We start from the raw sequence: 21,462 nt of genomic DNA on the forward strand, positions 1-21,462 counted from the left end.
TGTACTATGGCCCCACTTCTAGGTGCCACACACAACAACAACAACAGTTACTGTGCAGAGTCACGGCTGGTAACACTCCTGGTACATCACATAAAGCTCCTTACTGAAGACAGAGTCACGGCTGGTAACACTCCTGGTACATCACATAAAGCTCCTTACTGAAGACAGAGTCACGGCTGGTAACACTCCTGGTACATCACATAAAGCTCCTTACTGAAGACAGAGTCACGGCTGGTAACACTCCTGGTACATCACATAAAGCTCCTTACTGAAGACAGAGTCACGGCTGGTAACACTCCTGGTACATCACATAAAGCTCCTTACTGAAGACAGAGTCACGGCTGGTAATACTCCTGGTACATCACATAAAGCTCCTTACTGAAGACAGAGTCACGGCTGGTAACACTCCTGGTACATCACATAAAGCTCCTTACTGAAGACAGAGTCACGGTTGGTAACACTCCTGGTACATCACATAAAGCTCCTTACTGAAGACAGAGTCACGGTTGGTAACACTCCTGGTACATCACATAAAGCTCCTTACTGAAGACAGAGTCACGGTTGGTAACACTCCTGGTACATCACATAAAGCTCCTTACTGAAGACAGATTCACGGTTGGTAACACTCCTGGTACATCACATAAAGCTCCTTACTGAAGACAGAGTCACGGCTGGTAACACTCCTGGTACATCACATAAAGCTCCTTACTGAAGACAGAGTCACGGCTGGTAACACTCCTGGTACATCACATAAAGCTCCTTACTGAAGACAGAGTCACGGCTGGTAACACTCCTGGTACATCACATAAAGCTCCTTACTGAAGACAGAGTCACGGCTGGTAACACTCCTGGTACATCACATAAAGCTCCTTACTGAAGACAGAGTCACGGCTGGTAACACTCCTGGTACATCACATAAAGCTCCTTACTGAAGACAGAGTCACGGCTGGTAACACTCCTGGTACATCACATAAAGCTCCTTACTGAAGACAGAGTCACGGCTGGTAACACTCCTGGTACATCACATAAAGCTCCTTACTGAAGACAGAGTCACGGCTGGTAACACTCCTGGTACATCACATAAAGCTCCTTACTGAAGACAGAGTCACGGCTGGTAACACTCCTGGTACATCACATAAAGCTCCTTACTGAAGACAGAGTCACGGCTGGTAACACTCCTGGTACATCACATAAAGCTCCTTACTGAAGACAGAGTCACGGCTGGTAACACTCCTGGTACATCACATAAAGCTCCTTACTGAAGACAGAGTCACGGCTGGTAACACTCCTGGTACATCACATAAAGCTCCTTACTGAAGACAGAGTCACGGCTGGTAACACTCCTGGTACATCACATAAAGCTCCTTACTGAAGACAGAGTCACGGCTGGTAACACTCCTGGTACATCACATAAAGCTCCTTACTGAAGACAGAGTCACGGCTGGTAACACTCCTGGTACATCACATAAAGCTCCTTACTGAAGACAGAGTCACGGCTGGTAACACTCCTGGTACATCACATAAAGCTCCTTACTGAAGACAGAGTCACGGCTGGTAACACTCCTGGTACATCACATAAAGCTCCTTACTGAAGACAGAGTCACGGCTGGTAACACTCCTGGTACATCACATAAAGCTCCTTACTGAAGACAGAGTCACGGCTGGTAACACTCCTGGTACATCACATAAAGCTCCTTACTGAAGACCAGGGTTCAATCGCAGCGTCACACCCTTACCTGCCTGTATCCCCTCTCGTTTCATAACTGTCTAAGTAAATTATAACATTATTATTATTATAATAATTACGACAAGTATAAAAACAAATGGTGTGATTTGAACATCGTACCTCTTTTAAAGTCCAGCAGGAACCAGCGATAGCAGAAATAGAAGTGGGTGTAGTCGCCATTCTGATGCATCAGCTCAAACAGCTCAGAGTCCAGGATCTGATGACGTCATCAAACAGAGACCAAACCAGAGGTCAGGGTTCATGTTAAGATAATTTCCACACACACACACACACACACACACACACACACACACACACACACACACACACACACACACACACACACACACACACACACACACACACACACACACACACACACACACACACACCTGTATGAGGGACCTCATGTTGGTGAAGTGTGTGTCCATGGCTCCACCGTTGGGGAAGTTCTGGCTCATCCTCTTCATCAGCTGGGTGAAACAGCTGTACGCCAGACACTCTGATGGAGGGAGGGAAGCAGGGGGGAGAGAGAGATAGAGAGAGTGCGAGAGAGAGAGAGGGAAAGAGCAAGAGAGAGAGCAAGAGAAAGAGAGAGAAAGCGATAGAGAGAGAGAGGGAAACATCAACAAGTGCTCTTGGGGAAGCTGCTCTTCTGTCCCTCTATGGGGATAGGGTCCCATAGGGCCCTGGTGAAACGAAGTGCACTACATAGGGGATAGGGTCCCATAGGGCCCTGGTGAAACGAAGTGCACTACATAGGGGATAGGGTCCCATAGGGCCCTGGTGAAACGAAGTGCACTACATAGGGGATAGGGTCCCATAGGGCCCTGGTGAAACGAAGTGCACTACATAGGAGATAGGGTCCCATAGGGCCCTGGTGAAACGAAGTGCACTACATAGGGGATAGGGTCCCATAGGGCCCTGGTGAAAAGAAGTGCACTACATAGGGGATAGGGTCCCATAGGGCCCTGGTGAAAAGAAGTGCACTACATAGGGGATAGGGTCCCATAGGGCCCTGGTGAAAAGAAGTGCACTACATAGGGGATAGGGTCCCATAGGGCCCTGGTGAAAAGAAGTGCACTACATAGGGGATAGGGTCCCATAGGGCCCTGGTGAAAATAAGTGCACTACATAGGGGATAAGATCCCATAGGGCCCTGGTGAAAAGAAGTGCACTACATAGGGGATAGGGTCCCATAGGGCCCTGGTGAAAAGAAGTGCACTACATAGGGGATAGGGTCCCATAGGGCCCTGGTGAAAAGAAGTGCACTACATAGGGGATAGGGTCCCATAGGGCCCTGGTGAAAAGAAGTGCACTACATAGGGGATAGGGTCCCATAGGGCCCTGGTGAAAAGAAGTGCACTACATAGGGGATAGGGTCCCATAGGGCCCTGGTGAAAATAAGTGCACTACATAGGGGATAAGGTCCCATAGGGCCCTGGTGAAAAGAAGTGCACTACATAGGGGATAGGGTCCCATAGGGCCCTGGTGAAAAGAAGTGCACTACATAGGGGATAGGGTCCCATAGGGCCCTGGTGAAAAGAAGTGCACTACATAGGGGATAGGGTCCCATAGGGCCCTGGTGAAAAGAAGTGCACTACATAGGGGATAGGGTCCCATAGGGCCCTGGTGAAAAGAAATGCACTACATAGGGGATAGGGTCCCATAGGGCCCTGGTGAAAAGAAGTGCACTACATAGGGGATAGGGTCCCATAGGGCCCTGGTGAAAATAAGTGCACTACATAGGGGATAAGATCCCATAGGGCCCTGGTGAAAAGAAGTGCACTACATAGGGGATAGGGTCCCATAGGGCCCTGGTGAAAAGAAGTGCACTACATAGGGGATAGGGTCCCATAGGGCCCTGGTGAAAAGAAGTGCACTACATAGGGGATAGGATCCCATAGGGCCATGGTGAAAAGAAGTGCACTACAGGATGCCATTTAGGAGGCAGCCATGGTGTCTGAGGTTCCTACCATCGTCCAGGATGACCATGAGAGGGGCCAGCAGGTCACACATCCCCTGGACATAACCCATCTCCAGGTGATCCCACACATAGCTGGGACAGGAGGAGGAAGAGGGGGAGGAAGAGGGGGGGAAAGAGGGGGGAGGAAGAAGGGGGAGGAAGAGAAACATTTAAAAAAAGAGTGAAATAAAGAGTGAATGAAAAAAATAAAAGTGTGTGTGTGTGTGTGTGTGTGTGTGTGTGTGTGTGTGTGTGTGTGTGTGTGTGTGTGTGTTTACCTGCACATGATGTTGCGTAGTTTCTCCAGGTTAGCGGTTGTAAAGTAGTAGTAGTTACGGTCACAGCGCTGGACATCCTTATCTATCCTGTGGAGGTTCAGAGCCACTGTGTCCAACAGCTCAATCTACACACACACACACACACACACACACACACACACACACACACACACACACACACACACACACACACACACACACACACACACACACACACACACACACACACACACACACACACACACACTTTTATCACCAATTAATTTTATCAGCTTTAATTCACTTCAGTTCACTTGAAGTGTACATTTAAATGTAGTAAAGTTGCCTTTATAGAACAGTATTCAGGACAGTATTAAAATGTGATATTTATTTATTTTATTTAACCTTTATTTAACCAGGGAGGGCTCATTGAAATTTGAAATCTATTTTTTCAAGAGCGTCCTGGCCAACATAGCCAGCACCAAGTAATTACATACTGAACCAGGTAATATAGTGACTTGCACTTAGATGCAGTGCCTTAGACCGCTGTGCCACTCTGGAGCCCCTAAAACAGCAAACAGATCTGTGTGTGGATATGCAATTCATTTACACTCCCTGGGACAGTAGGGAGCATTCTTTAAAAATATCTGTGTGTGTGTGTGTGTGTGTGTGTGTGTGTGTGTGTGTGTGTGTGTGTGTGTGTGTCCGATCCTTACCGTATAGGAGGACAGTGAAGGCATCCCCTCCGCTCCTCCATTCCCATTGGTCATCAACTTATCCAGCTGACTACACAGCCTCTCCTCACTTAACGAATCCTGTCGCTCCTTCTCCTCCGTCACACTGTGTGTTTGTGTCCGGGCCTCCTCCCCTGCTCCTCCGTCCTCCTCCGTGCTCTGTCCGTCGTCGATCGAGGAGAGAATCTGAGAGTGTCCCGAAGTGACAGAGTAGTTCCTGGAGGATGGGAGGCCGGAGTCAGGGGAGTCAAACTCCACCAGGGGGCGCTCATCAGGAACTAGTGCCCCTCCGGCTGCCGGGGCAACCACTGTAGAGTGGCCGGGGGTGTCTCCTTCGCCCCCCCCTGGGGTGTCCTGTCCCCCCACCTCAGGCTCATCGACTGACATGAACACCTGGGGGGAGGGGGGGTAGAGGAGGGGGGAGGAGTAGGGAGGGGATGAAGAGGAGGGGGAGGAGCAGGGAGGGGGTGAAGAGGAGGGGGAGGAGAAGGGAGGGGGTGAAGAGGAGGGGGAGGAGCAGGGAGGGGGTGAAGAGGAGGGGGAGGAGTAGGGAGGGGGTGAAGAGGAGGGGGAGGAGCAGGGAGGGGGTGAAGAGGAGGGGGGAGGAGTAGGGAGGGGGTGAAGCGGAGGGGGAGGAGTAGGGAGGGGGTGAAGCGGAGGGGGGAGGAGTAGGGAGGGGGTGAAGCGGTGGGGGAGGAGTAGGGAGGGGGTGAAGCGGTGGGGGAGGAGTAGGGAGGGGGTGAAGCGGAGGGGGAGGAGTAGAGAGGGGGTGAAGAGGAGGGGGAGGAGTAGGGAGGGGGTGAAGCGGAGGGGGAGGAGTAGGGAGGGGTGAAGCGGAGGGGGAGGAGTAGAGAGGGGGTGAAGAGGAGGGGGAGGAGTAGGGAGGGGGTGAAGAGGAGGGGGGAGGAGTAGGGAGGGGGTGAAGTGGAGGGGGAGGAGTAGGGAGGGGGGTAGAGGAGGGGGGAGGAGCAGGGAGGGGGTGTAGAGGAGGGGGGAGGAGCAGGGAGGGGGTGAAGAGGAGGGGGAGGAGCAGGGATGGGGTGAAGAGGAGGGGGAGGAGCAGGGAGGGGGTGAAGAGGAGGGGGGAGGAGTAGGGAGGGGGTGAAGAGGAGGGGGAGGAGCAGGGAGGGGTGAAGAGGAGGGGGAGGAGCAGGGAGGGGGTGAAGAGGAGGGGGGAGGAGTAGGGAGGGGGTGAAGAGGAGGGGGGAGGAGTAGGGAGGGGGGTAGAGACAAGAGAGAGGTGGTAGTAGAGGGGGGTAGAGACAAGAGAGAGGTGGTAGTAGAGGTGGGGTAGAGACAAGAGAGAGGTGGTAGTAGAGGTGGGGTAGAGACAAGAGAGAGGTGGTAGTAGAGGTGGGGTAGAGACAAGAGAGAGGTGGTAGTAGAGGTGGGGTAGAGACAAGAGAGAGGTGGTAGTAGAGGTGGGGTAGAGACAAGAGAGAGGTGGTAGTAGAGGTGGGGTAGAGACAAGAGAGAGGTGGTAGTAGAGGTGGGGTAGAGACAAGAGAGAGGTGGTAGTAGAGGTGGGGTAGAGACAAGAGAGAGGTGGTAGTAGAGGTGGGGTAGAGACAAGAGAGAGGTGGTAGTAGAGGTGGGGTAGAGACAAGAGAGAGGTGGTAGTAGAGGTGGGGTAGAGACAAGAGAGAGGTGGTAGTAGAGGTGGGGTAGAGACAAGAGAGAGGTGGTAGTAGAGGTGGGGTAGAGACAAGAGAGAGGTGGTAGTAGAGGTGGGGTAGAGACAAGAGAGAGGTGGTAGTAGAGGTGGGGTAGAGACAAGAGAGAGGTGGTAGTAGAGGTGGGTTACCAACCAATTGATCAACCAAATCAACCCGCCAACCAACCAATCAATCTGGGTCCCCCACCTCGTTGCTGAGAGTGGAGTCTCTGTGTATGAGACGGAGGACGTGGCTGTCTATGCTGCTTCCTGAAGACAGCTTAGCAAAGATGGCCGACTGCATCTCCTTCTCTCTCTGCTTGACTATCACCTCGCAGGACTTCCACTCTTTCATCACCTGCTGGTACCGGGCACTGATCTTCTCATCCATCTACAGACCAACATGGTAGGACAAGATGTTTTCAAATATATTTTTACATGTTACATTTTATTCAGACAGTTGGAAACAGACGGGGAGACAGTAGGACAGAGGGGACAGAGGGGGAGACAGTAGGACAGAGGGGACAGAGGGGGAGACAGTAGGACAGAGGGGGAGACAGTAGGACAGAGGGGACAGAGGGGGAGACAGTAGGACAGAGGGGACAGAGGGGGAGACAGTAGGACAGAGGGGACAGAGGGGGAGACAGTAGGACAGAGGGGGAGACAGTAGGACAGAGGGGGAGACAGTAGGTCAGAGGGGACAGAGGGGGAGACAGTAGGACAGAGGGGACAGAGGGGGAGACAGTAGGACAGAGGGGGAGACAGTAGGACAGAGGGGACAGAGGGGGAGACAGTAGGACAGAGGGGACAGAGGGGGAGACAGTAGGACAGAGGGGACAGAGGGGGAGACAGTAGGACAGAGGGGACAGAGGGGGAAACAGTAGGACAGAGGGGGAGACAGTAGGACAGAGGGGACAGAGGGGGAGACAGTAGGACAGAGGGGACAGAGGGGGAGACAGTAGGACAGAGGGGACAGAGGGGGAGACAGTAGGACAGAGGGGACAGAGGGGGAGACAGTAGGACAGAGGGGGAGACAGTAGGACAGAGGGGACAGAGGGGGAGACAGTAGGTCAGAGGGGACAGAGGGGGAGACAGTAGGTCAGAGGGGACAGAGGGGGAGACAGTAGGACAGAGGGGGAGACAGTAGGTCAGAGGGGACAGAGGGGGAGACAGTAGGACAGAGGGGGAGACAGTAGGACAGAGGGGGAGACAGTAGGTCAGAGGGGACAGAGGGGGAGACAGTAGGTCAGAGGGGACAGAGGGGAGACAGTAGGACAAAGGGGACAGAGGGGGAGACAGTAGGACAGAGGGGACAGAGGGGGAGACAGTAGGACAGAGGGGACAGAGGGGGAGACAGTAGGACAGAGGGGACAGAGGGGGAGACAGTAGGACAGAGGGGGAGACAGTAGGACAGAGGGGGAGACAGTAGGACGGGATGGAGCTCTGTCTCCGGTGGGGCGTGCTAGATGTTATAACACAGACTGACACAAATATACAGACAGATCTCGGCACACAGAGACAGACAGACAGAAAGACATATCTCTGCACACAGAGACAGACAGACAGATCTCTGCACACACAGACAGACAGACAGACAGACAGACAGACAGACAGACAGACAGACAGACAGACAGACAGACAGACAGACAGACAGACGACTAGACAGACAGACAGACAGACAGACAGACAGACAGACGACTAGACAGACAGAATGATAAAAACCCTCACTCAAGCACACTCAGACAGACAGACAGACAGACAGACAGACAGACAGACAGACAGACAGACAGACAGACAGACAGACAGACAGACAGACAGAGCCTCCAGTTGACGTATATATGATGTATTGTGTTAGCTACCTGGCTCATGTCCTTCTTGCCCATGCCAAACTTGTAGTGACCCAGCAGGAAGGGCCAGACTTCCTTCCTGATGTCATGCTGTACACCTCCGTAATACACCAGCCGCAACAACTCCAACTCCTTATAGTTCTAGAGAGAGGAGAGAAAGGGAGGAGAGAGAGAGAGGAGGGAGGAGAGAGAGGGAGAGGAGAGAGAGGGAGGAGAGAGAGGAGGGAGAGCGGAGGGAGAGGGAGGAGAGAGAGGGAGGAGAGAGAGGAGGGAGAGAGAGGAGGGAGAGAGAGGAGGGAGGAGAGAGAGAGGAGGGAGAGGGAGGAGGGAGAGGGAGGAGGGAGAGGGAGGGAGGAGAGAGAGGGAGGAGAGAGAGAGAGAGAGAGGGAGGAGAGAGAGAGAGAGAGAGGGAGGAGAGAGGAAGGAGAGAGAGGGAGGAGAGAGAGGGAGGAGAGAGAGGAGGAGAGGGAGGGAGAGAGAGGAGGAGAGGGAGGAGAGAGAGGGAGGGAGGAGGGAGAGGGAGGAGAGAGAGGGAGGGAGGAGGAGAGAGGGAGGAGAGAGGGAGGAGAGAGGAGGGAGAGAGAGGGAGGAGAGAGAGGAGGGAGAGGGAGGAGAGAGAGGAGGGAGAGGGAGGAGAGAGAGGAGAGTGAGAGAGATTGAGGGGAGAGAGGAGGGAGAGGGAGGAGAGAGAGGAGAGTGAGAGAGAGGGAGGGGAGAGAGGAGGGAGAGGGAGGAGAGAGAGGGAGGAGAGAGGAGAGTGAGAAAGAGGGAGGGGAGAGAGGAGGGAGAGGGAGGAGAGAGAGGAGGGAGAGCGGAGGGAGAGAGAGGAGAGTGAGAGAGAGGAGAGGGAGAGAGAGGAGAGAGAGAGAGAGAGGAGAGAGGAGGGAGAGAGGAGAGAGAGGAGAGCGAGAGAGATGAGAGAGGAAGGAGAGAGGGAGGAGAGAGAGAGAGGAGAGAGAGGAGGGAGAGGGAGATCATCAATTATATTTGGATAAATGTAGATCAACTTGGATTTTTTTTGCAAGGATTTATAAAGGATACTACCCTCTACATCAAAACTTTCAAACCAAATCAAAATTCCATAACTAAAACCTTGATTTTGGACAAAATGACCTGAATGGATTCTTACTACCAAGGACTATCGAGAAAAAAAACTTCTAACAAACCAAAACCTGCAGAAGAAACAGAGGAACCTGGAAATACCAGGTGAGTAATGTTCAGTCTGAACCTACTTCTGAAGCCAACAAGTAAAAGACAACAATCTCTAGGCTATTTTGTTATATAAAGCTTAATAAATAAAATAGCCAAGCTGCTAGGACAGAACAGACCTGGCTGCAACTTGAATTAGCACTGAAGTGTGAAGTGAAGGGTGTGAAAACTGTTGAGCCTAACAATGGCAGCAGAGTTTTACAGCCTCCCCCATCCCAATGCAGATGTCATCACAGTACAGTACCCCTTGGATATTAAAAATAACACTGCACGGAATAAGTACAAAAAGAAACTGTTCAAGGACAATCCAGAGACACTATTTGCTGACTGCTACAAAGAGGGGAACGTAAGCGACTGAATTTTCCACACAGACCATCCCCTGGCATGGCACAGTGCTACATTAACCAGACCATCCCCTGGCATGGCACAGTGCTATATTAACCAGACCATCCCCTGGCATGGCACAGTGCTACATTAACCAGACCCTCCCCTGGCATGGCACAGTGCTATATTAACCAGACCATCCCCTGGCATGGCACAGTGCTATATTAACCAGACCATCCCCTGGCATGGCACAGTGCTATATTAACCAGACCATCCCCTGGCATGGCACAGTGCTATATTAACCAGACCATGGCATGGCACAGTGCTATATTAACCAGACCATGGCATGGCATGGCACAGTGCTATATTAACCAGACCATCCCCTGGCATGACACAGTGCTATATTAACCAGACCATCCCCTGGCATGGCACAGTGCTATATTAACCAGACCATCCCCTGGCATGGCACAGTGCTATATTAACCAGACCATCCCCTGGCATGGCACAGTGCTATATTAACCAGACCATCCCCTGGCATGGCACAGTGCTATATTAACCAGACCATCCCCTGGCATGGCACAGCGCTATATTAACACAGACCATCCCCTGGCATGGCACAGCGCTATATTAACCAGACCATCCCCTGGCATGGCACAGTGCTGTATTAACACAGACCATCCCCTGGCATGGCACAGCGCTATATTAACCAGACCATCCCCTGGCATGACACAGTGCTGTATTAACCAGACCATCCCCTGGCATGGCACAGTGCTGTATTAACCAGACCATCCCCTGGCATGGCACAGTGCTATATTAACCAGACCATCCCCTGGCATGGCACAGTGCTATATTAACCAGACCATCCCCTGGCATGACACAGTGCTATATTAACCAGACCATCGCCTGGCATGACACAGTGCTATATTAACCAGACCATCCCCGGGCATGGCACAGTGCTATATTAACCAGACCAACCCCTGGCATGGCACAGTGCTATATTAACCAGACCATCCCCTGGCATGGCACAGTGCTATATTAACCAGACCATCCCCTGGCATGACACAGTGCTATATTAACCAGACCATCCCCTGGCATGGCACAGTGCTATATTAACCAGACCATCCCCTGGCATGGCACAGTGCTATATTAACCAGACCATCCCCTGGCATGGCACAGTGCTATATTAACCAGACCATCCCCTGGCATGGCACAGTGCTATATTAACCAGACCATCCCCTGGCATGGCACAGTGCTATATTAACCAGACCATCCCCTGGCATGGCACAGTGCTATATTAACCAGACCATCCCCTGGCATGGCACAGCGCTGCAGACAAGAATAGTCACCCCCCCAGCACTGAACACACCCAGGTCCCACAACTGCACTGCTCCTCCATCATTGAGAATGATGAATTCACAGAGCTGGAGAGGGACATGGTGGAGCTCAGAGAGCTAGTCCACACAATCCAGACAGAACAGACCCACAAAACAGACCAGCACAACAACATCGCCCCCAACAAGACCCGGAGGGCAGAAGGTGGAGATGGACGGCTGTCTGAGAGAGCTGGCCGCTCTACGGACTGAGGTGAGAGAACTTAAAGAGGCACACATGGCTACAACATGGCATGATTTTCTATGGGATTAAGGTCTGGAGACTGGCTAGGCCACTCCAGGACCTTAACCTGTTGGGAATAGGGGGCAGTATTTGCACGGCCGGATAAAAAACGTACCCGATTTAATCTGGTTACTACTCCTGCCCAGTAACTAGAATATGCATATAATTGTTTGATTTGGATAGAAAACACCCTAAATTTCTAAAACTGTTTGAATGGTGTCTGTGAGTATAACAGAACTCATATGGCAGGCCAAAACCTGAGAAGATTCTAAACAGGAAGTGCCCTCTCTGACCATTTCTTGGCCTTCTTTGTCATCTCTATCCAAAACAGAGGATCTCTGCTCTAACGTGACACTTTCTAAGGCTCCCATAGGCTCTCAGAAGGCGCCAGAACGTTGAATGATGACTCTTCAGTTACTGGCTGAAAAACAGTAGCGCATTTGGTAAGTGGTCGATCTGAGAACAATGAGACGGGTGCGCGCGTGCACGTGAAGAGTCCATTTTCTTCTTTGAGTCTTTGAACGAAAACAACTTCTCCCGGTCGGAATATTATCGCTATTTTACGAGAAAAATCGCATAAAAATAGTTTTTAAACAGCGTTTGGCATGCTTCGAAGTACGGTAATGGAATATTTAGAATTTTTTTGTCACGATACGAGCGGGGCGCGTCACCCTTCGTTACCCTTCGGATAGTGTCTTGAACGCACGAAAAAAAACGCCGCTATTTGGATATAACTATGGATTATTTGGAACCAAACCAACATTTGTTGTTGAAGTAGAAGTCCTGGGAGTGCATTGTGACGAAGAAAAGCAAAGGTAATCAAATTTTTCTTATAGTAAATCTGAGTTTGGTGAGTACCAAACTTGGTGGGTGTCAAAATAGCTAGCCTGTGATGGCCGGGCTATCTACTCAGAATATTGCAAAATGTGCTTTCACCGAAAAGCTATTTTAAAATCGGACACCGCGATTGCATAAAGGAGTTCTGTATCTATAATTCTTAAAATAATTGTTATGTTTTTTGTGAACGTTTATCGTGAGTAATTTAGTAAATTCACCGGAAGTGTTCGGTGGGAATGCTAGTCACATGCTAGTCACATGCTAATGTAAAAAGCTGGTTTTTGATATAAATATGAACTTGATTGAACAAAACATGCATGTATTGTATAACATAATGTCATAGGAGTGTCATCTGATGAAGATCATCAAAGGTTAGTGCTGCATTTAGCTGTGGTTTTGGTTTTGGTTTTTGTGACATTATATGCTAGCTTGAAAAATGGGTGTCTGATTATTTCTGGCTGGGTACTCTGCTGACATAATCTAATGTTTTGCTTTCGTTGTAAAGCCTTTTTGAAATCGGACAGTGTGGTTAGATTAACGAGAGTCTTGTCTTTAAAATGGTGTAAAATAGTTATATGTTTGAGAAATTGAAGTAATAGCAGTTCTAAGGTATTTGAATATCGCGCCACGGGATTCCACTGGCGCCCAGAGAGGTTAATGTGCTTCTTCTTGAGCCACTCCTTTGTTGCCTTGGCCGTGTGTTTTGGGTCATTGTCATGCTGGAATACCCATCCACAACCCATTTTCAATGCCCTGGCTGAGGGAAGGAGGTTCTCACCCAAGATTTGACGGTACATGGCCCCGTCCATTGTCCCATTGATGCGGTGAAGTTGTCCTGTCCCCTAAGCAGAAAAACACCCCCAAAGCATAATGTTTCCACCTCCATGTTTGATGGTGTGGATGGTGTTCTTGCGGTCATAGGCAGCATTCCTCCTCCCCCAAACACGGCGAGTTGAGTTGATGCCAAAGAGCTCCATTTTGGTCTCATCTGACCACAACACTTTCACCCAGTTGTCCTCTGAATCATTCAGATGTTCATTGGCAAACTTCGGACGGGCATGTATATGTGCTTTCTTGAGCAGGGCGACCTTGCGGGCGCTGCAGGATTTCAGTCCTTCACGGCGTAGTGTGTTACCAATTGTTTTCTTGGTGACTATGGTCCCAGCTGCCTTGAGATCATTGACAAGATCCTCCCGTGGAGTCCTGGGCTGATTCGTCACCGTTCTCATGATCATTGCAACTCCATGAGGTGAGATCTTGCATGGAGCCCCAGGCCGAGGGAGATTGACAGTTCTTTTGTGTTTCTTCCATTTGCGAATAATCGCACCAACTGTTGTCACCTTCTCACCAAGCTGCTTGGCGATGGTCTTGTAGCCCATTCCAGCCTTGTGTAGGTCTACAATCTTGTCCCTGACATCCTTGAAGAGCTCTTTGGTCTTGGCCAGGGTGGAGAGTTTGGAATCCGATTGATTGATTGCTTCTGTGGACAGGTGTCTTTTATACAGGTAATAAACTGAGATTAGGAGCACTCCCTTTAAGAGTGTGCTCCTAATCTCAGCTCGTTACCTGTATAAAAGACACCTGGGAGCCAGAAATCTTTCTGATTGAAATCTTTCTGATTCCCTCATTAAAATGCAAATCATTTTATAACATTTTTGACATGCGTTTTTCTGGATTTTTGTTGTTGTTATTCTGTCTCTCACTGTTCAAATAAACCTACCATTAAAATTATAGACTGATCATTTCTTTGTCAGTGGGCAAACGTACAAAATCAGCAGGGGATCAAATACTTTTTTCCCTCACTGTATATCCCCCCCCACTAGAATCCCCATACTTTAACGATGACAGCTTCTCCATCCTAGAGGGGGAGATCAACGATTTCCAGGCTCAGGGACATGTACTACTCTGTGGCGACCTAAATGGCAGAACTGGACAATCACCTGACACCCTCAGCACACAGGGGGACAAACACCTACCTGGAGGTGACACCATTCCCTCCCCCATATGCCCCCCTAGGCACAACTATGACAAAACAACCAACAAAAATGGGTCACAACTCCTGCAGCTCTGTTGAACGCTGGGTCTGTACATAGTCAATGGTAGGCTTCGAGGGGACTATGGTAGGTACACCTATAGCTCATCTCTTGGCAGTAGTACTGTAGACTACTTTATCACTGACCTCAACCCAGAGTCTCTTAGAGTGTTCACAGTCAGTCCACTGACACCCCTATCAGACCACAGCAAAATCACAGTCTACTTGAACAGAGCAATACTCAGTCATGAGGCATCAAAGCCAAAGGAACTGAATAATATTAAGAAATGCTATAGATGGAAGGACTGTAGTGTAGAAACCAAAAAACAATTAGTCAACAACAAATGCAATCCCTTTTAGACAACTTCCTGGACAAAACGTTCCACTGTAATAGTGAAGGTGTGAACTTGGCAGTAGAAAATCTTAACAGAATATTTGACTTTTTAGCTTCCGTATCAAATCAAAAAATTCAAGCAGACAACCTAAGAAAATTAACAACAATAACAAATGGCTGGATGAAGAATGCAAAATCCTAAGAAAGAAATTGAGAAACCTATTCAACTAAAACACAGAGACCCAGAAAACCTGAATCTAAGCCTTCACTATGGTGAATCACTAAAACAATACAGAAATAACCTACGGAAAAAGAAGGAACAGCACATCAGAAATCAGCTCAATATAATTGAAGAATCCATAGAATCTAACCACTTCTGGGAAAATTAGAAAACACTAAACAAACAACAACATGAAGAATTATCTATCCAAAATGGAGATGTATGGATAAACCGCTTCTCCAATCTTTTTGGCTCTATAACAAAGAACAAACAGCTAAAACAAATACATGATCAAATAGAAATCTTAGAATCAACTATTAAAGACGCAGAACCCACTGGATTCTCCAATTACCTTGAATGAACTACAGGACAAAATACAAACCCTCCAACCCAAAAGGGCTGTGGTGTTGATGGTATCCTCAATTAAATGATCAAATATACAGACAACAAATTCCAATTGGCTATACTAAAACTCTTTAACATCATCCTCAGCTCTGGCATATTCCCCAATATTTGGAACCAAGGACTGATCACCCCAATCCACAAAATTGGAGACAAATTTGACCCCAATAACTACAGTGGGATATGCGTCAACAGCAATCTTGGGAAAATCCTCTGCATTATCATTAACAGCAGACTTGTACATTTCCTAAGTGAAAACAATGTACTGAGCAAATGTCAAATTGGCGTTTTACCAAATTACCGTACAACAGACCACGTATTCACCCTGCACACCCTAATTGACAAACAAACAAACCAAAACAAAGGCAAAGTCTTCTCACACTTTGTGGACTTCAATAAAGCTTTCGACTCAATTTGGCATGAAGGTTTTCTATACAAATTAATGGAAAGTGGTGTTAGGGGAAAAACATACGACATCATAAAATCCATGTACATAAACAACAAGTGTGCGGTTAAAACTGGCAAAAGACACACAAATTCATTTCCAAAGGGCCGTGGGGTGAGACATGGATGCAGCTTAAGCCCCACCCTCTTCAACATATATATCAACGAATTGGCGAGGGCACTAGAACGGTCTGCAGCACCCGGCCTCAACCTACTAGAATCTGAAGATAAATGTCTACTCTTTGCTGATGATCTGGTGGTTCTGTCACCGACCAAGGAGGGCTTACATCAGCACCTAGATCTGTCCCCAACCAAGGAGGGCCTACAGCAGCACCTAGATCTGTCCCCAACCAAGGAGGGCCTACAGCAGCACCTAGATCTGTCCCCAACCAAGGAGGGCTTACATCAGCACCTAGATCTGTCCCCAACCAAGGAGGGCCTACAGCAGCACCTAGATCTGTCCCCAACCAAGGAGGGCCTACAGCAGCACCTAGATCTGTCCCCAACCAAGGAGGGCCTACAGCAGCACCTAGATCTGTCCCCAACCAAGGAGGGCTTACATCAGCACCTAGATCTGTCCCCAACCAAGGAGGGCCTACAGCAGCACCTAGATCTGTCCCCAACCAAGGAGGGCCTACAGCAGCACCTAGATCTGTCCCCAACCAAGGAGGGCCTACAGCAGCACCTAGATCTGTCCCCAACCAAGGAGGGCTTACATCAGCACCTAGATCTGTCCCCAACCAAGGAGGGCCTACAGCAGCACCTAGATCTGTCCCCAACCAAGGAGGGCCTACAGCAGCACCTAGATCTGTCCCCAACCAAGGAGGGCCTACAGCAGCACCTAGATCTGTCACCAACCAAGGAGGGCCTACAGCAGCACCTAGATCTGTCCCCAACCAAGGAGGGCCTACAGCAGCACCTAGATCTGTCCCCAACCAAGGAGGGCCTACAGCAGCACCTAGATCTGTCCCCAACTAAGGAGGGCCTACAGCAGCACCTAGATCTTCTGCACAGATTCTGCCAGACCTGGGCCCTGACAGTAAATCTCAGTGTTCCAAAAAAGGCCCACTTGCCAGAACCACAAATACAAATTCCATCTAGACACTGTTGCCCTAGAGTACACAAAAAACTATACATACCCTCGGCCTAAACATCAACACCACAGGTACCTTCCACAAAGCTGTGAACAATCTGAGAGACAAGGCAAGAAGGGCCTTCTATGCCATCAAAAGGAACATAAAATGTGACATACCAATTAGGATCTGGCTAAAAAATACTTGCATCGGTTATAGCCATTGCCCTTTATGGTTGTGAGGTCTGGGGTCCGCTCACCAACCAAGAATTCACAAAACGGGACAAACACCAAATTGAGTGTCTGCTTGCAGAATTCTGCAAAAATATCCTGAGGGTCAACGTAAAACACCAAATAATGACAGGCTATGTGCACACTGCCCACAAAATGAGGTGGAAACTGAGCTGCACTTCCTAACCTCCTGCCAAATGTAGGACCATTTTAGAGACACATATTTCCCTCAGATTACACAGATCCACAAAGAATTCGAAAACAAATCCAATTTTAATAAACTCCCATATCTACTGGGTGAAATAGCACAGTGTTCCATCACAGCAGCAAGATTTGGGACCTGTTGCCACAAGAAAAGGACAACCAATGAAGAACAAACACCATTCTAAATACAACCTATATTTATGTTGATTTATTTTCCCTTTTATAATTTAACTATTTGCACATCGCTACAACACTGTATGTAGCCATAATATGACCTTTGAAATGTCTTCATTATTTTGGAACTTGTGAGTGTAATATTTACTGTTCACTTTTTACTGTTTATTTCACTTTAGTTTATCTATTTCACTTGATTTGGCAATGTAAACATGTGATTCCCATGCCAATAATGCCCCTTGAATTGAATTGAGAGAGGGAGAGAGAGAGAGAGAGAGAGAGAGAGGGGGAGAGAGAGGGAGAGAGAGAGAGCGAGAGAGAGAGAGAGAGGAAATAGAGGAGAGACAGAGAGAGAGAGAGGAAATAGAGGAGAGAGAGAGAGAGAGAGAGAGAGAGAGAGAGAGAGAGAGAGAGAGAGAGAGAGAGAGAGAGAGAGAGAGAGAGAGCACCTAAATATAAACACTACTGGCACCCAAAATCAGTACCGGAACCTATTTCAGTCCAAGTCAAGCACTGATTACATGCTCTTCCATGCCAGTTCATTTTACTGAGACCCATTAGAATTAGATGAGACTAGGATGGAGGAAGAGAGATGAGAGATATGACAGGGTTGGGGGTAGCCATTCTAGAGCTGGCAGCAACACAAGAGAACAGTCTCTGATCAAAACATACTTCTTTCAAGTCAGTTTACTTCTCTAACCAACAACACAATGTGGACATGAATTTCTTCTTGAATTGAATGTGATTACTAAGTAGTCTGATGTCTACGTTGCATTGTTATGTTGTTATGTTGAATGTGATTACTGGGCGGCAGGGTAGCCTAGTGGTTAGAGCGTTGGGCCAGTAACCGAAAGGTTGCAAGATCAAATCCCTGGGCTGACAAGGTAAAAATCAGTCATTCTACCCCTGAACAACCGAAAGGTTGCAAGATCAAATCCCTGGGCTGACAAGGTAAAAATCAGTCATTCTACCCCTGAACAACCGAAAGGTTGCAAGATCAAATCCCTGAGCTGACAAGGTAAAAATCAGTCGTTCTACCCCTGAACAAGGCAGTTAACCCACTGTTCCTAGGCTGTCATTATAAATAAGAATTTGTTCTTAACGGACTTGCCTAGTTAAATCAAATTTGAATAAATGTCTATGTTGCATTGACCCCTTCTAGAGGACAAGCTGTAACATTAAACTCACCTAGTCAGCATCTAGCCAGCCAGCCGGTCAGTTAACTAGCCAGCCAGCTACCAATCCACCCAGGCAGCCACCCACTAACCCACCTTGCAGTCTTTCTGGTACTTGCTCCACAAGTCTTTACTCAGGCCCCCCGACGCCTCACAAGGTTTGTCAGGAGGGACAATGTTGTGGTTGACCAGTGCTGACAAGTGGGTACGGACCGTGGACAGGTGTCGACAGTAGGCCAGCCCTACAGGGAGGGAGGGAGGGAGAAGAGACAGGTGTGGAGAGAAAGAAGAAGGGAATGACAAGGGAAGAAAAGGGAAGGAAGGAGTGGAGAGAAAGAAAGACATGAAAGAAGACAGGAGGTCTCTTCCTTTACACCATAGGAACTGGTCTCTTCCTTTACACCATAGGAACTGGTCTCTTCCTTTACACCATAGGAACTGGTCTCTTCCTTTACACCATAGGAACTGGTCTCTCTTCCTGTACGCCATAGGAACTGGTCTCTTCCTTTACACCATAGGAACTGGTCTGTTCCTTTACGCCGTAGGAACTGGTCTCTTCCTTTACGCCATAGGAACTGGTCTGTTCCTTTACGCCGTAGGAACTGGTCTCTTCCTTTACACCATAGGAACTGGTCTCTCTTCCTTTACGCCGTAGGAACTGGTCTCTTCCTTTACGCCATAGGAACTGGTCTCTTCCTTTACGCCATAGGAACTGGTCTCTTCCTTTACACCATAGGAACTGGTCTCTTCCTTTACACCATAGGAACTGGTCTCTTCCTTTACACCATAGGAACTGGTCTCTTCCTTTACACCATAGGAACTGGTCTCTCTTCCTGTACGCCATAGGAACTGGTCTCTTCCTTTACACCATAGGAACTGGTCTGTTCCTTTACGCCGTAGGAACTGGTCTCTTCCTTTACGCCATAGGAACTGGTCTGTTCCTTTACGCCGTAGGAACTGGTCTCTTCCTTTACACCATAGGAACTGGTCTCTCTTCCTTTACGCCGTAGGAACTGGTCTCTTCCTTTACGCCGTAGGAACTGGTGTCTTCCTTTACGCCGTAGGAACTGGTCTCTTCCTTTACACCGTAGGAACTGGTCTCTTCCTTTACGCCATAGGAACTGGTCTCTTCCTTTACGCCATAGGAACTGGTCTCTTCCTTTACACCATAGGAACTGGTCTCTTCCTTTACGAAATAGGAACTGGTCTCTTCCTTTACGCCATAGGAACTGGTCTCTTCCTTTACGCCATATGAACTGGTCTCTTCCTTTACGCCATAGGAACTGGTCTCTTCCTTTACACCATAGGAACTGGTCTCTTCCTTTACACCATAGGAACTGGTCTCTTCCTTTACACCATAGGAACTGGTCTCTTCCTTTACACCATAGGAACTGGTCTCTCTTCCTGTACGCCATAGGAACTGGTCTCTTCCTTTACACCATAGGAACAGGTCTCTTCCTTTACACCATAGGAACTGGTCTCTTCCTTTACACCATAGGAACTGGTCTCTTCTTTTACACCATAGGAACTGGTCTCTTCCTTTACACCATAGGAACTGGTCTCTTCCTTTACGCCATAGGAACTGGTCTCTTCCTTTACGCCGTAGGAACTGGTCTCTCTTCCTTTACGCCATAGGAACTGGTCTCTTCCTTTACGCCATAGGAACTGAGAAACAAACAGCTCTGAGAGAGAGAGAACACATGCAGACTTACATCCGTAGAAGGCCCTGGAGACGATCTGCCTTTTCATATTCTGGCACAGCATCTTCAGAGGGCTCCTGGAGACAGGAAACACATACAGCGGTGAGATTATGACAGCATGATTTCAGGTTATCAATTAATGATGTGATCCACTCTCTGCAGGAGTGTATGTATGTCTGTATGAGGAACGGACTGTGTGTGTGTGTGAGTCCATACGTGTGTTTGTGTGTGTGTGTGTGTGTGTGTGTGTGTGTGTGTGTGTGTGTGTGTGTGTGTGTGTGTGTGTGTGTGTGTGTGTGTGTGTGTGTGTGTGTGTGTGTGTGTGTGTGTGTGTGTGTGTGTGTGTGTGTGTGTGTGTGTGTGTGTGTGTGCGTGTGTGTGTATGTGTGCGTGCGCGTGTGTGTGTATGTGTGCGTGCGTGCGTGTGTGTGTGTATTCTCACCGGTCGTGGATGCAGGTGCAGCCTGCTGGGTATTCCAATGAGACATTACTGCCCCCTGCAGTGCAAGGCAGACATGACGACATGTGACTGGTGCACTCTGCTCCCTGCTGCCATGACGACGGGCTGCCTCCCATATAGGCTCCCTGGATGTCCATCATCTCCCCATGGTCTGGAGGGTGAGGGGGGGTGGAGAGAGAGGGATGGAGAGAGAGGGTGAGAGAGAGGGATGGAGAGAGGGATGGAGAGAGAGGGTGAGAGAGAGCGGGATGAGAGAGAGAGGGATGGAGAGGGAGGGATGGAGAGAGAGGGATGGAGAGAGGGATGGAGAGAGAGTGTGAGAGAGAGCGGGATGAGAGAGAGAGGGATGGAGAGGGAGGGATGGAGAGAGAGGGATGGAGAGAGAGGGTGAGAGAGAGGGATGGAGAGGGAGGGATGGAGAGAGAGGGTGAGAAGGAGGGATGGAGAGAGAGGGATGAGAGAGTGGGGATGGAGAGAGAGGAATAGAGAGGGAGGGTGAGAGGGGGTGAGAGAGGGGGGGTGGAGAGAGAGGAATGGAGGGGGGAGAGAGAAGGATGGAGAGAGAGCGATGGAGAGAGTGGGGTGAGAGAAGGATGGAGAAGGGAGAATGGAAAGGGGGAGAGAGAGAGGGATAGAGTGAGGAGAGAGAAAGGGGGGGAAGAGAGAGGGATAGAGGGATGGAGGGAGAGGTGAATGAGAGAGAGATATGGAGAGAGAAGGGAGAGAGTGAGGGATGAGAGAGAGAAAGTGATGGAACAAGGGGGAAGACAACAGCAAGGAAAATAGATAAAATGATGAGGGACAGAGAATCACTCTTAAGGTGCTCTGAGACTAGGCTGTAAACTA

The 21,462-nt window shown here is 49.1% G+C and overlaps 1 protein-coding gene across 3 annotated transcripts in view; it reads right to left on the reverse strand.

Annotated features, from left to right (window-relative positions):
• The window catches only part of LOC106581519 (small G protein signaling modulator 2), a 140,740-nt gene that overhangs the window by 6,246 nt on the left and 113,032 nt on the right, over positions 1 to 21,462 (reverse strand). For all 3 annotated transcript variants that reach the window (XM_045704090.1, XM_045704092.1, XM_045704091.1), the window contains 10 exons: positions 20,599 to 20,767; positions 20,169 to 20,233; positions 18,553 to 18,698; positions 8,197 to 8,325; positions 6,546 to 6,728; positions 4,666 to 5,076; positions 3,971 to 4,095; positions 3,703 to 3,785; positions 2,119 to 2,228; positions 1,847 to 1,943 (listed from right to left, as the gene is read on the reverse strand). In XM_045704090.1, coding sequence (XP_045560046.1) covers positions 1,847 to 1,943; positions 2,119 to 2,228; positions 3,703 to 3,785; positions 3,971 to 4,095; positions 4,666 to 5,076; positions 6,546 to 6,728; positions 8,197 to 8,325; positions 18,553 to 18,698; positions 20,169 to 20,233; positions 20,599 to 20,767 — 1,518 coding nt within the window. The remainder of the gene's footprint in view (positions 1 to 1,846; positions 1,944 to 2,118; positions 2,229 to 3,702; positions 3,786 to 3,970; positions 4,096 to 4,665; positions 5,077 to 6,545; positions 6,729 to 8,196; positions 8,326 to 18,552; positions 18,699 to 20,168; positions 20,234 to 20,598; positions 20,768 to 21,462) is intronic.

The sequence above is a fragment of the Salmo salar genome, chromosome ssa20 (genome assembly GCF_905237065.1).
Source record: "Salmo salar chromosome ssa20, Ssal_v3.1, whole genome shotgun sequence".
Taxonomy (NCBI): Eukaryota; Metazoa; Chordata; class Actinopteri; order Salmoniformes; family Salmonidae; genus Salmo; species Salmo salar.